The following is an 18,138-nucleotide window of genomic DNA, read 5'->3' as shown; positions in this document are numbered from 1 at the left end:
AATCGTCTTGGGTAAATATTTAAAAGTAGCAGAATTCTAATCTATTGAAATGTCAATATCATGGAGCGTCTCCCAAAAGCTTGTGAATATGGTTGCTGTCATGATGCAAATTGAATTATAAAGGTAGTCAGGATCATATTTCATCATTATACAATATGAAACAAAATATACTTCCAATGTGTATGGCTTTAAGTAGGGTAAATATATTGTGGGGGCTCTTTCCCATTCATTGCTTCTTTATTTTGATTCCAATTTTAGTAATATATTATTATTATGCATGGAAAATTATTGGAAGAGAAAGGCCAAAAATAAAATCACTCTTAGTTTTGTTGAATAAGATAACAAGAAATACAAAATTAGATAATCTTCCGAGACGGGAATTACCTTATTGTTTTTTTTTTGAGGAAAGTGAAGGATTGACCTAACTAAGATCCTGTTCTTTTTGACTTATTTTCAGTTCAGTTCAGTTCAATTCGGATTCTTTCAACCCTCTTCTTTGAATGGAATGGTTTGCTAAAATGGAATGTGGACACTTCCTTCAACCCTCTTCTTGGACGCTTTGCAATTGGGGGTGTCTTGAGGAATCACCAGGCCATGACCACTTCATGCCTATTCTCTGCTCCCATTCTGATGTGTACGTGGCACTGTTAGCACGACTGTGCCAACCACTGTCCATGAATTCTAGTTCTGTTAGGATTCATACATAGTGTCCTAGTTCTGTTAGGACTCATATCTTTATTGCTTTCCTAGTTCTACTTGTATTAGGAATCATGGTTTTGCCTACGTTCTTAAAACGATGGATTTTACATGATTCAAAGAGTCTAGAGAGTATAGGACTTAGGGACTTGTCCTAAGCCTATTAGGATTCTAGTTTATTATGTTTTCCAATTAAAATTAGTTTATTTGTTCCTACTAGGTTTAGATTAATTAAACCAGTATAAATAGGGTGTATGTAGTTCGAAATTCAATATAGAGATTGATGAGATTAGAGTTTTAATTTTCTTTGTGAAAATTTTCGGACTCCTTTGTGATTTCCAAACCTTGAATCAATTACTTTGTGTTTGAGATTTAAGATTGATTGCTTAATTACTTTGTGTTTGAGAGTGAATCAAGACCCAATTCGTGAGTTACTTTGTGTTTGATCGAATTGTTCTATCCTTAATACTTAAAGAAAACACTAAAGATCCAGTCTTTCTTTCAAGATTCTTAGTTTTCCGTAAAACTCGACTAAAGTACATCCGCATTCATATCAAATTCCTCCCATGGAGATCAACAACGCGGAAGTTCTTGCAATTCATCGAGCACTTTCAATCACTTGGGCCAATAGTTCGCTAAGATCATCATCCTTCATAGTCGAATCCGACTCAGCCAATGTTGTGGCTTGGTACAATGCTTCGACCAGTGGACCGTGGAATTTGGGTTTCCAACTCAATCTCATCAGATCCTTTAATAGGATGGGTCTAAATGTCAAAATAACTCACAAAGGAAGATCATCAAATCAGGTAGCAGATGGCCTAGCAAAACAAGGGCTCACTCGCAGCGACAATTTTGTTGTGTGGCTCTAAAGCTCTAAGCTGTCCTTTATCATACAAGTCCATCTACTTATTGTGACTGTAACTGTTGCCATTTAGTTTTATCCCTCGCTTTGTGATTTATTTTGTCAAGTCCTAATGCTAGTATGTAATCTTTTTGGATCCATGTAACAATTGCTTGAGAAAAAGTATCTCCTCGATTTCGGGTTGGAAACACTATGAAAGTTTCCTTCCTTTTGGAAGGGATACCTTGAATTGAGTAGAGTTTTTATTTTATCTCAGACCCTATTAATAAAATACTAGCTAAATTATCAAAAAAATTAGATTCTTTCAGTCGAAATGAATGGGTCCTAAATGATAATTACAAGAGCTTTGTAAATGACTAAGAGAAATTCAAATTTCAGTTACTAGCATATCAATCTTTTAAGGATTGACATACTTTTCAAGAATTGAGTTAAGAACAACAAGATTATCAACCTATTTCAATGTTACAAATATTAATTTGCAAGACATGATGAAGTCTTTACTTAAGGTAGATGCTTCAGCTAATAATAATGGAGACAAGCAAGGTGTCTAAATTAATTGTAGAACTATGATAGAGTATTAAATTATTTCTGAGACTCTAACCATCAGCTTAAGCTTTTGGTTGAGTTGGTCCTTTGATATGGTATCAGAGCTAGCGTAACATAAAGGCCACGGTTTCAAATCTCATCCACCCCTCCTTTTGAAGTGGAATATTTAGCGCCAAGTATGAGGGAAACCTATATTGCATCCACACTTCAAGCCCAATGGGCTTTTCGCGTAAGGGGGCGTGATAGAGTATTATACTATTCCTAGGACTCCAATCATCAGCTTAAACTTTTTGTTGAGTTGATCCTTTGACAAACTAACCATTTAAAGAGAGCCATGGTTAATGTAAATAACAAAACATGTTATTGCTAAATAGGATTGGACTGAGGCACTGAGCAAACATTGAAGTTCGACTTGTTGAATGAGGGAGCAGGAGGTTTCCAATCGACCACTATGGAAGAAATATGTCTAGAGTTGATTGATAGATACAATAATACTTCATGCAGAAAGTCGTTATTTAAGGCAATGCGGAAAATTCATTTAATTACAGAAAAGATAGGCATGTAGATAATATCTAAATCATTCAAGGTCAAACATAAAAAAAGGAGTTTCTTCTCATTTCAAGTATACCACAAAAGAAATAACAATTTGAACAAACATGACTAGTTAGAGTGGCCGCAATAGAATGAATTATGGTAAGTTTGTGCAAATAAGATTATAATTAAACCATCAACAAAATTTATGATGTCATTACATATGCAATTGAAATACATGACATATCAAAAGGAAGATGATCATATTTTGTGGAATGATTGCAGAAAGGACAAATTAAATACAAAGATCGATTATCTATCTTTCTTTGAAACAAGTAAGATGAAGAGATTAGCAACAAACCAAAGAAAACTTATCAGTATAATAAAGACATCAAGTCTTATTATAACATCAACTTAAAGGAATTTTCTTTTTCCCCTTTTCATCGGAAAGATTAATTTCATCAATCAAAAATCATACAAACATCTTCAACACGTATTTAGATCTCAGCTCATGGGTTAGAGAAATCTAAATCAATTGTCTCTTAGCAATCATAGTTGAAAATTGCACATGGAAAAACCCAACTTTAAGCTCACTTTTTTCCCCTATCACCATATATTGCAAATGGACAAAAAACTTACATTGTGATCAATCTAGTGCAAGATCAAGTTTTTCAAAAACATGGATTCTTTTTCTACCAATGTAGTAAATTAATCATTAAACGTGACATAACATGATAACAAGAGGTATAGTAACTTACATAAAATAGGTAATAAGTTACAAGAATTAAAAAAAAGTTGGAAGAAGCAAAAATTCAAACACATTCCAAAACAGGAAATAAAGCCAAAGAAAATTGAAAACACAGGCACAGAGAATTTGCTCTATTGTCTGTACTCTATTGTTATTACTACTTCCTCACAGTGGAGTACTGCTGCTAGTGTTACATGCATTATTACAGTGTTATTGTTGGAAAGTACTGTTAACAGTTTTTCTCAGTTAAAGAACCTGTGTCTTCTATTAATAGCTATGTTGCTTTCTCATTTATTAATGGCTCGCATTTTTTGGGTTCTAGAGCCATTAATTAGCGTTTTTTGCATTTAATGCTTATGTTAAGTGTTCTTTCTGATCTCTCAAGTATATTTCTTGGAGGTCCTGCTTCTTTCTGTCTCAATACGTGTGGGTTAGGTAAGGTTCATGATAGAGTAATAGAGTATAATAGACCAATGGCAGACCAGGTTAGGGTTCATAAAAGTCGATCCGAGAAACTTAGGCCCGTTCTTTTGGATTTATTTTCATTTTAGTTTAGTTCAAGTTATTTTCGTTCATTTTAGTTCAGTTCATTTCTGTTCAAATTCTTCCGATTCAAAAAAATGGGACATTAATCCTAAATAAGCAAGTTATAAGATTTTTCGAACTACACTTAACTCTCTGAGTAGATATTTCTTACTTGAAAATAACTTATTTTCAACTCTTTTAACTTGTTTATACTTTTATATTATGTAATTCTCGAAAACTTATATTGATAAATATAAGGTTTGGTTGAAGGTAGGTAACAGTCATATATTTTTAAAAATGCTAAACATATATAGATTATTTTTGTAGTGCGTGTTTGGGTCTATTTTCCGGACCAGTCCACTTATGACAAAGTTACTAAAATACCCCTATATTTAGGGAAGACAATCCTCCACCAGCTGGAAATGACTGAAATACCTTCATTTATTGGAGGTCTCATCCTCTATAAATAGCGGTGTCTCATCTATCATCAGGTAAGTAACTCTAAGCTATAAAATCCAGAGCATCTCTCTCTACCTTAATCATTTACTGACTTGAGCGTCAAAGGGGCGATCCCGAGACCACCCTCGGGGTAGGCTAACCTTCTTTTGCAAGATTCCGATGTACGGATAACGCAGCTCAGGCGTACCTACTTGGAGGCCACGTGCCACATTAAGTCTCTTAACATACTACAATCTCTTAATTTCTTGACAGAAACATGTAGTAAATTTGTTAATTTAATTTTTTTGAAAATTGTTTATTTAATTTAATAAATAGATCGAGTTAGTATAAAGTTTTCACCCTGTTATATACATGGGATAGATTTAGGTTGAGACTTTCAACCAATTTTTTCGAACTTGAACACGAATCTAACTCAACTTGACCTATTTGACATCAGATCAAGTTAAAATGTGTTTAATGGGACATAGTATTTCATTGACATAGCTTTAGTTAGAAAGGCTCGGTATAAGACCAAAAACTTGGACCATTTTTTTTTTGGAATAGACAAATGATAAATATGGTTTAGAATTACATATTCCCACTTCTCTCTCTCCAGTCTCCTTTCCTATGCTTGTTCATCAATTGGTACACCAGCCTTTTAATTGATTTCAACAAGGACCACAATCCCAAAACCCACAATATTCACTCGAGAGTTCTTTAATTGCTTGTGAGCTCAACCACAGGTTTGATGAGGTGAAATTACACTTCTGTGAGCAGGCATCACAATTTCACAACATGTAGCTTACAAGTTGGCCAAGGAATGTTGAAGAAATGAGACGCCTTATTATATTTTTTCCGTTTTCTTTTGTTGCACCAATTGACATTTAGACACTGTTTATCAATCATTTGGAAAAATATGGTCAAATGAAGTATTGTTAGATTCGTTTCAATGTGAGGATTACAAATATCAACTTGTTATAATATTTATTTATATGCAATCAGAGATACTAAATTGGAGTACGTTAGTAAAGAAAATGGTGCAACTAAATACTTAATTTGTTTCTTTTTAAGTGCAACGCTTTGACTTTTGCACTATTCACACATCTCACTTTGACGGTATTTTTTTTAACTACTATTTAAAAACGAAAATGATTATATAAAATATTGTTCGATTTGTTTCAATGAATATTTTCATAATATCAACTTTTTGTATAAATTTTACTATACATAAATAAAGATATTAATGATCAAAGTTATATATTGGCAAACATAAAAACTAAATTGTTACACTTATTTAAAAATAGAGGTTAGTATAAAAAGTATTATTATGAAAGCTTAGCTTATTTAATTTGCTATATACTACCTCCGTTTCTTAATAAGTGCAACATTTCCCTTATTTGGAATAGTCACAATAAGTGCAACCAAGCTCAAAATGGTAAAAAAAGTTCATAATTATTACAAATATGCCACCAAAAAGCAAGAGGGGACCACAACTTTTTTGTTTCATCACTTGAATTACTCTACTTTATTGTGGTCCCAACTTTATCTCTCTACATTCCTTGATATTCCCCCACTTTCTCTATGTTGCACTTATTAAGAAACGGAGGAAACATATAGTAATCTTCAACCAGCTTATAATTTTTGCACTTTGCTACTAGCTTGACTATTATTGACCCTCTCAATAACCATGTCGAATTCAAAAGTGATATAGGAGCGTGATTTGGGCCCAAAAAATGGAAAGTTTTGTTAGGGCCAAAGTAGAGCATCAGCTGAGTGGTACAAAGCTAAGGATACTGCTAATCTGCTATGAATGCTACTGGTCCAAATATGATGCAACTTGGGTAGTTGAAGTGGGCCTTCAAAGGATGTTCACGATATTGCTACAAGAGAGGGACCAACTTCAAACCTAGGATTAAAATTTAAGGTGAGACTCGAGAACTCGAGACTTGAGAGGGGTATAGGCGTATAGTCAAAACTTTAAGGTTATTTCTGATAATCAATTTTTTTTTTTTTACTATCAGTAGTAAAAAGTCAAATTTGAAGGTTGTCACTGAGAATTTTTCTACTTTTTTAAGGACAAAATTTTAGTACAAAACAATCTTCTAATAGAGATAATATTCTCAACTATATTATGATTACTATATGCTATACACCAATTTAAAGAAGACGTTCACTTCGTTAGAATATTACCTTATATCTTATAAGATTGTGGTTTGAATCGCGTTGTCTCCTTACTTGTTCCTCTACTTTCAAGCCCGTAAATATTAAAACGATTAATTCGTGAAAAGTGAGGTGTGAAAATAAAGTCATTTTCATTACTATATTTGAAGAAATGCAATACACCAGAGATAATTATGACGATATATAAATGTGTGTGTGTGTGTCAGTGTGTGTAAGAGAGAGAGAAAGAAACAGAGTGTGTTTTTTAGAACAAATCGTTCAAAATGGTGTAGATTTACTAGAGTTCTATTAATAGGTTTACAAATGATGAAATGAACCTAATGTAAATCACAATATTTTATAAAGGCTATTTTGGTAAGATATTTAGCGAAAAAAATTGATTTATTTTCTCATTTTTGCTATTTCTCCATGTCATATGAGAATTAATGTAATATTTTTCCATGTCATATGAGAATTAATGTGATATTGCTGCATACAAATTAGTGCAATATACTTTTTTTTAGGAAGCTATAATATCATGGATATGAAATAATCATATTGATATTACTGATAAGTTTAAGTATGGTCTTCATATATTATTTATACATGAACTTGTATGCATAATATATAAGTTTTAAAATCTTGTTAAATTAGATTTAATGTATATATCTTCAGTATTAGAAAATTTCATAAATTTTACTAATACCTCCTTCGTACTTTTGAATTGTAACATGTTAACATTAAAATCGTTCACAAATTTTAATTGATTTTTTTAATTTATGCAAAAGGAAAAACATAATTATATGTAGAATAGACTCGTTATAGAGTTCCATCATTCAGTTTTTATAGTTTCTACTTAATATACAATTAGAGACATTGTTATGTACAAAGTTGTGCGTTGACGGACAATCGAACATGACAAGACCTCTTGGTACAACTTAAAAAAGAACGGAGGTAGCCAAATAATTAGATATATTCATAGCCGAAATCATGCATCGACAAATATTTACATCAAAGTGATGCTTTTACTTTTGGATAAATATTTTTTTAAAAATGATTACTTGTGTATCAACTTTTTTTTTTTTAAAAAAATGTGACCTCATTAGGCCATTTCTTTTGGGCACAGTTTTAGTTCAGCTCATTTAGGTTTTATTCAACTACTTTCCGCTCACAGATTTTAGGGGTGTTTATTTCAGATAGTAGTCCAATATAGAATTTTGGATCGGAAAAAATGTGATCGAATCTGATTAAATAATCAAATTTTTCAAAGGAAAAGTTCATTAACTAAGTTTCGAATCAAATCATTGGATATTTCAAATATCTAACCTTGAAAATGAATGTTTTCGGATATATGGATATGAAATTTCCTAATCCTTATACGGTCCGAAAATTTATGGTCATCTGATCCAAAATATACAAAATCTAAAAATTAGATATCAGATTAACCGGATCAGATCAACTTGATCACGAGTCATGTCGACCGGATCAGATATTTATGAACACCTCAAATAATTTTACTTCAATTAGGATGATCTTAATTCAATTTATTTCAGTTCAGTTCAGGTTGAGGGTCTGTTCTATTCGGCATAAAACAACTGAACTGAGCCGAATTGAATTGAACTGAACGAAAATAAATAGTGATATGTGAGAGTAAAAGTATCGCCTAAAACTAAACTGAATTGAACTGAACTGAAATTAAGTTGGAGAGAACAAACCCTAACTCAAAAGGAAACCCCAACACCTAAGCAAATCAATCGAGGAGAAAATAACAAAACCCTAGACCTACCTCTATTTTGTTAACATGAGACTAAAACCCTAAGTCTCTTCTACTCGGCCTCAACTCTCACACTCTCTCCACCAGCAGGCGGCTCCCCTTCTCTTCGTGCGCACCTCCAGACCGCCAACAATTCATCGCATCTCAGGGAAAGGTCCGAATTCTTTTTGTAATCTACTTTATTCTTAAAGTTGTGTATTTGCTAAGTTTTTTGTTCTGAATTTGTGATTTTATTGCTGAATTTGTTGAATTGAATTTGTCTAATTGATTTGTTGATTTATCTGGATGTATGTGGATCTTGGTCCTCGCTATATGTAGTTACAAGATGAAATGATAAAGAGGAGAGAGAGAGAGAGATATTTTTTATAGAGTCGGAGTTTATTTTGCTAGAAATGGTTTTTCATGGATATGTTTATATCTCTTAATATATTGTATACATAAGATGATAAGAGTAAACTGTACAAGAATCAAGTATTGCTTATTTGCTTCGAAGAAAAAAGGTTGCTCTTTTTCAACCAATTTTGGAATCATGGAATTGGGTGTTTCTTTTGCAAATTTAAGGAAGAGGTTGAAATGGGTTAGAACTCAGGACCAATCTGCTTTGGTTATATTTCTAAAGCTTCCTAATCCTATTCGCTTGTTGATTGTTTATGTGGGGATGAGTGAAGTTTAGTGAATTAGTAGAACTTGAGTTTCATTTGGAGATAGGGAGTGCGGACTCATGAGTCAGGGAGAAGGATGTTGATGAATAGCTACTCGTCGATTTATTGGAAGGCATTCTGCTATCCATGTCGGGTTGATTGAAAGTATTATCTCGGTCAGAGAGCAAAACAAGGGTCATGTGTCCATCGTTTCATAACACGTTTGAAATAGTTTTAGACATTTTTCTTTCTTAATTTATGTGATTGGGTTGGGTGGACAGTTAACTAGATATTCTGCATATGTAGGACTATAATTAGGCTCCTAAGCAATTTCACAGGAAAAATATGGTCTGTGAATTTGAATATATCTGGATGCTTTGCATACATGGATTGGTTGCAAACTTTATTAGAGTCTACTTGTGCACATGTAACAGAATAATCTTACCAAATGAATACTTGATGTTGTGTGTGGTCTATGTTTATTGTCCACCAATTATTTTTTCTGCAGATCATGGAATGTTGCCGATGAAGTGAGATTTATGCTTTTCTTGAATTGGGATAAACTAAATCTGTTACTTGGGTAATCTGTGAAACAAATCTAACTCATGCATAATGTGACAATCTAAAAGAGGCTAATAGTGAGTGCACAAAAACTATCAAAAAGTCTAATCTGGGTCTGACTTTACTACGGATTTTGCATGTGCTAGAGTTTAGTATTGGATATTTAGCTGAAGTACTACATATTACAAATCCATTTAAATATTTGTTTGTCTGTTCATGATTCAATATATTGCATTTCCAGAGATTTTGAGTTGTCAATACTCAATAGCACTGTGAAGAGCAAAGAGTTCTGTTTTCTGGTGAACTTTCCTTTGCAAGCCTTAAAGAATGCCAATTTTTGAATTACTAGGAATTTTGGTTCTCATGTCCTGTTTTTCTTCCTAATCTTATTCTATATAGCATTTTTCTTTCTAATTTAGCTCACCTGATTTTCCTTTTCCCCTCTTCAGGTTTGAGAACTACCTTGTAAAGATGGTGCAATATAACCTAAAAAAAATTACTGTTGTTCCCAATGGGAAGGATATGATAGACATTGTTCTATCACGAACTCAACGACAAACCCCAACAGTTGTCCACAAAGGTTATGCAATCACTCGCCTTCGGCAGTTTTATATGAGGAAAGTGAAATACACACAGCAGAATTTTCAGGAGAAGCTGTCTGCCATTATTGATGAGTTCCCTAGGCTCGATGATATCCACCCTTTTTATGGTGATCTCCTTCACGTTCTCTACAACAAGGATCATTACAAACTTGCCCTTGGGCAAGTGAATACTGCCAGAAATCTCATTTCAAAGATTGCTAAGGATTATGTTAAGCTATTGAAGTATGGTGATTCTCTGTACAGATGTAAGTGTCTTAAGGTTGCTGCTCTTGGGCGAATGTGCACAGTGATCAAGCGAATCGGCCCTAGTTTGGCTTATCTTGAGCAGGTTAGGCAGCACATGTCTAGGTTGCCTTCCATTGACCCAAATACAAGAACTATATTGATTTGTGGTTATCCTAATGTTGGGAAGAGCTCATTCATGAACAAGATCACTAGGGCAGATGTAGAAGTGCAGCCGTATGCATTTACAACAAAGTCACTCTTTGTGGGTCATACGGATTACAAGTATTTGAGGTATCAAGTGATAGATACCCCAGGGATTCTGGATCGACCCTTTGAAGATAGGAATATTATTGAGATGTGCAGTATCACTGCTCTTGCACATCTGCGAGCTGCAGTCCTCTACTTCTTGGACATCTCTGGAACATGTGGATATACAATCACCCAACAAGCTGCTCTCTTTCACAGTATTAAGTCTCTCTTTATGAATAAACCATTGATCATAGTGTGCAACAAAACAGATCTGCAGTCGTTTGATAATATTCCCGAGGAAGACAAGAAGTTGGTCATGGAAATGAAATCTGAGGCTCTAAAAACATTGGTAGGCCAGGGAGGTGAGGCAACCAATGAAGAGGGAGTTCTTCTAACCATGAGTACCTTGACAGAAGAAGGGGTTATTGCAGTGAAGAATGCAGCTTGTGACAGGCTGTTAGATCAGAGGGTTGAACTGAAGATGAAGTCAAAGAAGATAAATGACTGTCTGAACCGCTTCCATGTTGCGATGCCGAAACCTCGAGACCATAAGGAAAGGCCACCTTGCATACCTCCAGGGGTCCTGGAAGCCAAGGCCAAGGAAGCAGCAGAGAAAGAGAAGAGGATAACTGAAAGGGATCTAGAGGATGAGAATGGTGGTGCTGGTGTGTACTCTGCTAGCTTGAAGAAGCATTACATCTTAGCAAATGATGAATGGAAAGAGGATATTATGCCAGAGTTTCTTGATGGGCACAATGTTTACGACTTTGTTGATCCTGATATCTTGCATAGGCTTGAAGAGTTGGAGAGAGAAGAAGGGATTCGTCTTGCAGATGAGGCTGAGGAAGAGTTTGAGATGGATGGTGAGCAATTAACACCAGCTGAGAGAGAAGCACTGGCTGAAATAAGGAGAAAGAAAAGCGTACTTATCCAAGAACACAGGATGAAGAAGACTACTGCAGGAAACAGACCCATTGTACCAAGGAAGTTTGATAAAGATAAGAAGTTTACGACTGAGAGAATGGGTAGGCAGTTGACAAAATTGGGTCTAGACCCGTCTGCAGCCATAGATAGAGCTCGTAGCAAATCAAGAGGACGAAAGAGGCTGAGGTCACCTGACACAGGAGGAGAAGGTGATGCCATGGATATGGATATGGATGGCGGGCAATTAAACAAGAAGTTGCGAGCTATGTCTCGATCTAGGTCTAGGTCTAGGTCAAAATCACGGCCACCAATGGAAGTTGTTCCAGGAGAAGGATTCAAGGACTCTGCCCAGAAAGGTAAAGCTATTAATCTTGCTAAGAAATCTTCCAAGAAGAGGAACAAGAACGCGCATAAGGGAGAAGGAGATAGAGTCATTCCTACTCTCAAACCCAAACATTTATACTCCGGTAAGCGCTCCACTGGTAAAACCGACCGGCGTTAAGTCATTACAGTTGCTTTTTGAGTTAGTTCCAATTTTGGTTTGTTTGTTGACTAGAGCTTATGTATTTTTGGGACCAGTTATTTCTATTTACTTGGAATATTATCACAAATATTTTGCATTTTACTATTATTGTTTTTGCTGTACCCATTGCTATTTACCAACTCTCGGATTATCTTTTGGCTTCAAACACCTATTATGCTCTGGTGGTCCTATTTCTGATAGCATTCTGTTTTCTTTTCCTGCAAAGTTGATAGTTGAGTAACTCTGGTGTTCAAATTGCAAATTAGAGCTTGTAGACAGTGCTCATGGTAATCCCATAGTAATGTGAAAACATCATTTTGTAAATGTGGCTCTCACAGTGGAATTTTTTGCAGTTAGTAGGTTTATCAAAGATTTTTATTCTAAATATTCGGTATAGGTATATTCAAGGTGCTTTGATGAAGTTATTTGTAAGATTTATTAAAACTTATGTAAACCTGTTTATACTAATGTTTTATGCTCAACTCAAACTGAGTTGAGCATACAGAAAAGAGAGTCGTCGTTCAAATAATTGTTATTTGAACAAGTAAAAGTTATGTCTTGGTCTGAGTGGGAATAGCATCACTCTTATTGCCACTTTACAGAATCGTACATGAGATTTTCACCTCATGCGCTCCTCGTTCAATTCTTTCGAAACCATTTCAGTTTGAGTAGAACGTTATATTGATGTACAAACTATACTTCAATTATATATAATTTTGTGTACAATTTCGAAAACTTTGGCAAGGAGTACAAGAGGACTAGGGAGGAAGAGGACTAGGGTTTGGGGAGAAAAATTAGAATAAGTGGGCAATTGTAAATTTTCTTTTCATGGTTGTATTGCTAATACTGTACCTATAGTTTTTATTTGCTGCAATATCATAGGCCATAGCCCATATGGTCTTGGCAACACAGTGCCATTAATTAGGGGATTCTCAACCCATAGTGAGTAGCGACCAAGCCAAATAGAGTTGGAAAACAAGGTTTAAAAGTTGGTAAAAGTCTAAACAAATGGTGTAGGAACATAACTCAATTTAGGTCAGGGTGAATAGAAAATCTGATAGGGCCAACGAGAACGAGGCTCCCAACCAGAGCTTCAGTTGAGGGGTATACGACTAAATTAAATCGAACTGAAAGTGTGGGAGGAAACTAGTGAGTTAAATTTGTCTGAACTGAACTTTCGAAGAACATTCCTACTTTAATGGGTGTTGCAAGTCCAAAAATGCGTACTAAGCACGTTGCCATTGCTGTTACTGACACAATATTGATAGGTTAAAATAGTATCAACTATGAACGATCTTCTCATAATCATTTTAACTATGAGTTATTTTAGAATGATTTCTACAAGTTGAAATTGCTTTTCCAAATTATCATAAGTGACTTACAACGTGTTCTAACATTTTGTTAGTTCATATTCATTATTCCCTTCGTTTTTTCTTTTTTTTTTTACAATTTGTATCGTTGGAATATGAAACAGTTTTTAAGGAGGACAAATAGATGAAATGAGATAGAAAAGGTATCTCATGTGCTATGAGGGAGAAAGAGATAATATGTTACAAAAAATATCAATATTGCATGTAGTATGTAACTTCTCAAAATGAAAGACATTGCAATTGGCAAGTAAAATAAAGTATGTAGTTTCTATTTCATTCTCTGAACCTTGCCCCTCGCCTTTCCAATTAAAATATGATCATTTAAGATAATATTACATACTTTTGTAGTTTATACACACGAGTGTACCATTTGCATGACATACTTAGTACTATCTTTTGCTAATTTATTCATTAAAACTTTTTCGTTTTCCACTCATGTTTTTTTCTGATCAAAAAATGAGTAAGAAAACAACTTATGTGTAACATAAGCGAAATCAGCTCAAGTATGTGAGTATTTGTTTGAAAATTGTAGTTTGATTTTTGATGTGACTGGTAAAGGGATTGATGTCACTTCAATGTTATGATTTATGAATAGTAGGCAAACTAAATACAGCCAAAAATCCAGTCAAAAAACTAAATAATGCCGCCAAAATCCAAATGATACTATCTCTTTCTTCTTATTAAAGAGCGAGAGAGGAAAAAAGAAAAAGGAGGAAAAAAGAAAGTCATGTAAACACCAAAACATAAGATGCTCATAGCATACATAGTAGTCAAGAAATTTGTAAACCGCGAAATATAGATTTGAACAAAATATGCTTGAAAAAAGTGGGTTAACGCCTGAAATCATGAGATGATGGTGCATACACGGTGAAGTTTGATAAGTTTATTCAAAGTTGAAAGCATTACTTTGGGAACACAAAAAGGAATTTTCTTTCTTTCCAAATTCATGCGACAATCACGCTGAGCACTGTAGTCACTCAGTAGTGCCCATTTAACATTGGAAACCCTTAAATTTCTTTGACAGTATTGCATTGTATTACTCAGTATATAGTCTGGTGCTTATAATACTACTAGTCTAACCCTGCTAATCATCATTATTGACGTCAAATTAAGGCTTGTTTTTTTCGGCATAAAACAGCTGAACTGAATTGAATAGAACGGAACTGAATTGAATTGAACTGAAATGAATAGTGATATGTGAGAGTAAAAGTATTGTCTAGAGTTGAACCGAACCGAACCGAACTGAATTGAGCTGAAAATAAGATGGGGGAGAACAAATCCTTATTTTTCCAAATTATGTTATTCATTATGCCCTAGTGATATTGAGATGAATGCGACAATTTTACCTACTAATATCTGTATCTATAAATTATAATAATAAGAATGGTTTTTCTAATCTATGCACCTAATGCATAGATTTACCTATTTATTTTTAGCTTTATTCAACAAAATTGATCGATATTACATAATTAAAGATATTATGCTCATAATTGATAAGTAATTGATATCTTATTCCTATTATGTGAATAACATCTTTAATTAACATGCAATATTTATCAATTTTGTTAAATAAAGCTAAAAACAAATAGCTAAACTTATGTACTAGGTGCATATGTTAGAAAAACCCATTCCTTTGATTTTCTATGTTTTGCTTAGTTGAAATCTGCACATTCTCCAATGAACGACCTTGACAATTAGAATTCTTTGATTATGTATTGGTAAAACTTGCGAAAAGTTGATACGTTAAAAATAGACTTTCAAACGAATCTAATAAGTTTGCGCATGTTTATGATCTTTTTTATATGCAGTATAACTTATTAAATATGGTCATTCAACTTTGATTTTCATAGACAAGTAAATAGTCTCGAAATTAGGGGGAGTATACATCGATCAAATAGTTGCTAGGGTTAAATCATAGCTAGTATACATCGGTGAGGAATGTGTTCATATCATTACAAACTGTCGAAAATTGGTAAGAGACCCATAACCTAGGAAATTACTTTACCACACTATTATAGGAAAGACAATATTAAGGATGTCTTAACCTAGTGGTTAAGATGAGGTGCTATGAACGATAGGCATAGGTTCGAATCCCCCTCCCCTTCTCTGTACTTTGTACGGCCTCTGTAGCTCATATGGATAAAAAAAATTATAGAAAAGACAACCGAGGGATAGATTGGTCAATTAATCGCGAAATCTTACAAGCTAATAAAATCACCACCTTGCAAGGACCCTCTCTAGAGCTTTGAAAGATTATGGAGGAGGATATAGTGGTGTGGCTTTGCAACATTTTGTTTTAGCTTTTGTTGGGGTCCTTTTATTTCCCATCTTTTGTAGTATAAGTTAAGACAATCTAATTGTTTTTATTAATATATCATTCACAAATTACGGGCTACCAACTCTTTAAATCAATGAAACCTTGTCTTTACTAAAAGAATCTTAGTTTTGTAGCTAATAATTTAGATAGCTTGACTGCAGTTCGAGGATAATTAGAAAACAAATTTATATACACGACAAGCCTTAATTTTAGGATGATTGAATCGCATAAGGCTAAGTTATTAGGTGAACTACAAAATACTTGTTTTGCATTTATGGTGTCTCAATACAATGAGACACTTTATATTAGAATAAATCAATAAATAATCATAGGTTTCATTATTTGATGGACTTGTCAAGTAAGTATAAAAGTATCCCAGACCATTAACACCACTATAGGTCACATTTAAGTATGATTTTTTTTCTAAGAGATTTTATTAAAACATCAAAATTTCCTTGTTCTTTAAAGTTTTGCTCCATCGTAATGCCAATCTTGTATTTTCCTACAACTCGTAGTTAAGAGCAAAGTAATATAGGAAGTTCAAAATTTTATTACTACATATAGAAAGTAGCCGCTCAATCTTTCGGAATATATAACCTAAAATATTAACTTGATTAATTGTTTTAGGACGAAGGAAATATTATTTAGAGCTAGCAACTTTTAATAATCCGACATAAAATTATTGAGAAAGACCCAAAATCGACTCAAACTACTTGAATTAAACCCGATTAAATTACAGTTTGTAATCAAAATTTGATTTAGATGTAACATAACCGAAATCGATACGAAACAAAACCAAAACATGACCCTGATTCGAATGGTCAAACTTGAATCTTTTAAACATTGTCGGTTCCATATAATCTAATTTAATAGCAATTATTGGCAAAATATATGAGCTATACTTGGCTTGCTATCATTGAATTCTATGGTAGCTAGAGCTTGTAAATACAAACTTGATAATGAACTCCTCTCCTTTTCATATATTGTATAGAAAAACCTAAATGGATCATTAGATCCAACATTTACTTAGCTAAGGAAACATTATAACATTTGTCAAAGCATACGGCAGGGGTCACGTCTGAGAACATTGATTTGGTTAACAGAAGTAGTTGACACATGACTATCTCCAAGATGTGTGTGTCAAGAAAAAAAGTAAATGCTAGCTATCCTTTATTAACACGATCCTTTGAGTCTAAATATAGCTACCCCTCTTTGTCTGATCAAGACCCTGCTCCAAATTTATGTGTTGAGCTGTTATGGGTCCTCATCACTTACCGATTTTCTACTAAATTTCATATGCTAGATTAGTAACGTAGCAACATTGTATACTTCGATGGCACTTAAACATACCACTATGGGGGTACTAGTATAATTCAAATGCTTATTATGGTAAGCCTTCCTGTGATTTTTTATTAACAAGTGAAAACCATATAGAGTGGTAAGTATCAAAGGACCAACTCAACCAAAAGTTTAAGCTGATGGTTAAGACCCCAGAAATAGATCTATACTCTATCACGCCTCCTCACGCAAGAGCCCTTTGGGCTTGAAGTGTGCATGCAGTACATGCCTCCCTCATGCCTGACGCTAAATATTCCACTAAGAAAGGAGGGGTGGATGAAATTCGAACCCGTGATCTTTTTGTCATGCTGACTCTGATACCATGTCAAAGGACCAACTCAACCAAAAACTTAAGCTGATGGTTGAGGCTCCAAGAATAGATCTATACTCTATCAGTAAGATTGAGAATCCGTCCAAATAAATATCTTCTGTGTTCACACATTTTTATTTTTGTTGTTGTTGTCGTAACTCACACAGGAACCCTAACTATTAAGAATTGTAAGTACTAAGTAGACATCTTATCCAAAAGAGAACAACTACAATTTTCGATCATGAGATTGGAGACAATGAGAATCTAACCTACAACCTGAAGGTTGGAGGACACATAAATGTACCATTGAGCTTCCACTTGATTTATTATCAATCTAATTTAGAGGGTGTTTGGTATAATCAACGTAAACGGAATGGAAAGGATATGGATAAGGAGGGGAAATGAAAATAATAGCCGTTACCTTTAATTGTTGATTGGTATCCTAGTGGAATAAAAACAATTGAGAGGTTTACCTTTAATTGTTGATTGGTATCCTAGTGGAATAAAAACAATTGAGAGGTTTACCTTTAATTGTTGATTGGTATCCTAGTGGAATAAAAACAATTGAGAGGTTTATGATTGAGGAAGGAAACGTGATTTGTTTCCACTAGTTTGATAAGGGTAGCAAATGGGGGGATTATGTTTCCCTTTGGAAATTGTATTTGTTACTTAACATCCATACCAAACAATTAGAAATGGAAACGCTTATTTAAATCCGTTTCCTACATCAAAAAATTTCATACCAAACACCCTCTTAACATTTTCAATACCCGATTAATGAACACGGTAGTCCAATGA

At 34.0% G+C, this 18,138-nt stretch overlaps 1 protein-coding gene across 1 annotated transcript; it reads left to right on the top strand.

Moving 5' to 3' along the window:
- Window positions 1-8,277: 8,277 nt before the first annotated feature.
- LOC104902197 (nucleolar GTP-binding protein 1) lies at window positions 8,278-12,171 on the top strand. Its single transcript, XM_010689895.3, has 2 exons — window positions 8,278-8,434; window positions 9,932-12,171. The coding sequence occupies exon 2, from the start codon at window positions 9,954-9,956 to the stop codon at window positions 11,982-11,984; it is 2,031 nt and encodes a 676-aa protein (XP_010688197.1). The 5' UTR covers window positions 8,278-8,434; window positions 9,932-9,953; the 3' UTR covers window positions 11,985-12,171.
- Window positions 12,172-18,138: the final 5,967 nt, after the last annotated feature.

This window comes from Beta vulgaris, chromosome 8, assembly GCF_026745355.1.
Source record: "Beta vulgaris subsp. vulgaris cultivar EL10 chromosome 8, EL10.2, whole genome shotgun sequence".
In the NCBI taxonomy this organism is placed as follows: Eukaryota; Viridiplantae; Streptophyta; class Magnoliopsida; order Caryophyllales; family Amaranthaceae; genus Beta; species Beta vulgaris.
Note: the sequence above shows the minus strand (reverse complement) of the source record. Positions and strands in the feature narration are given on the sequence as shown.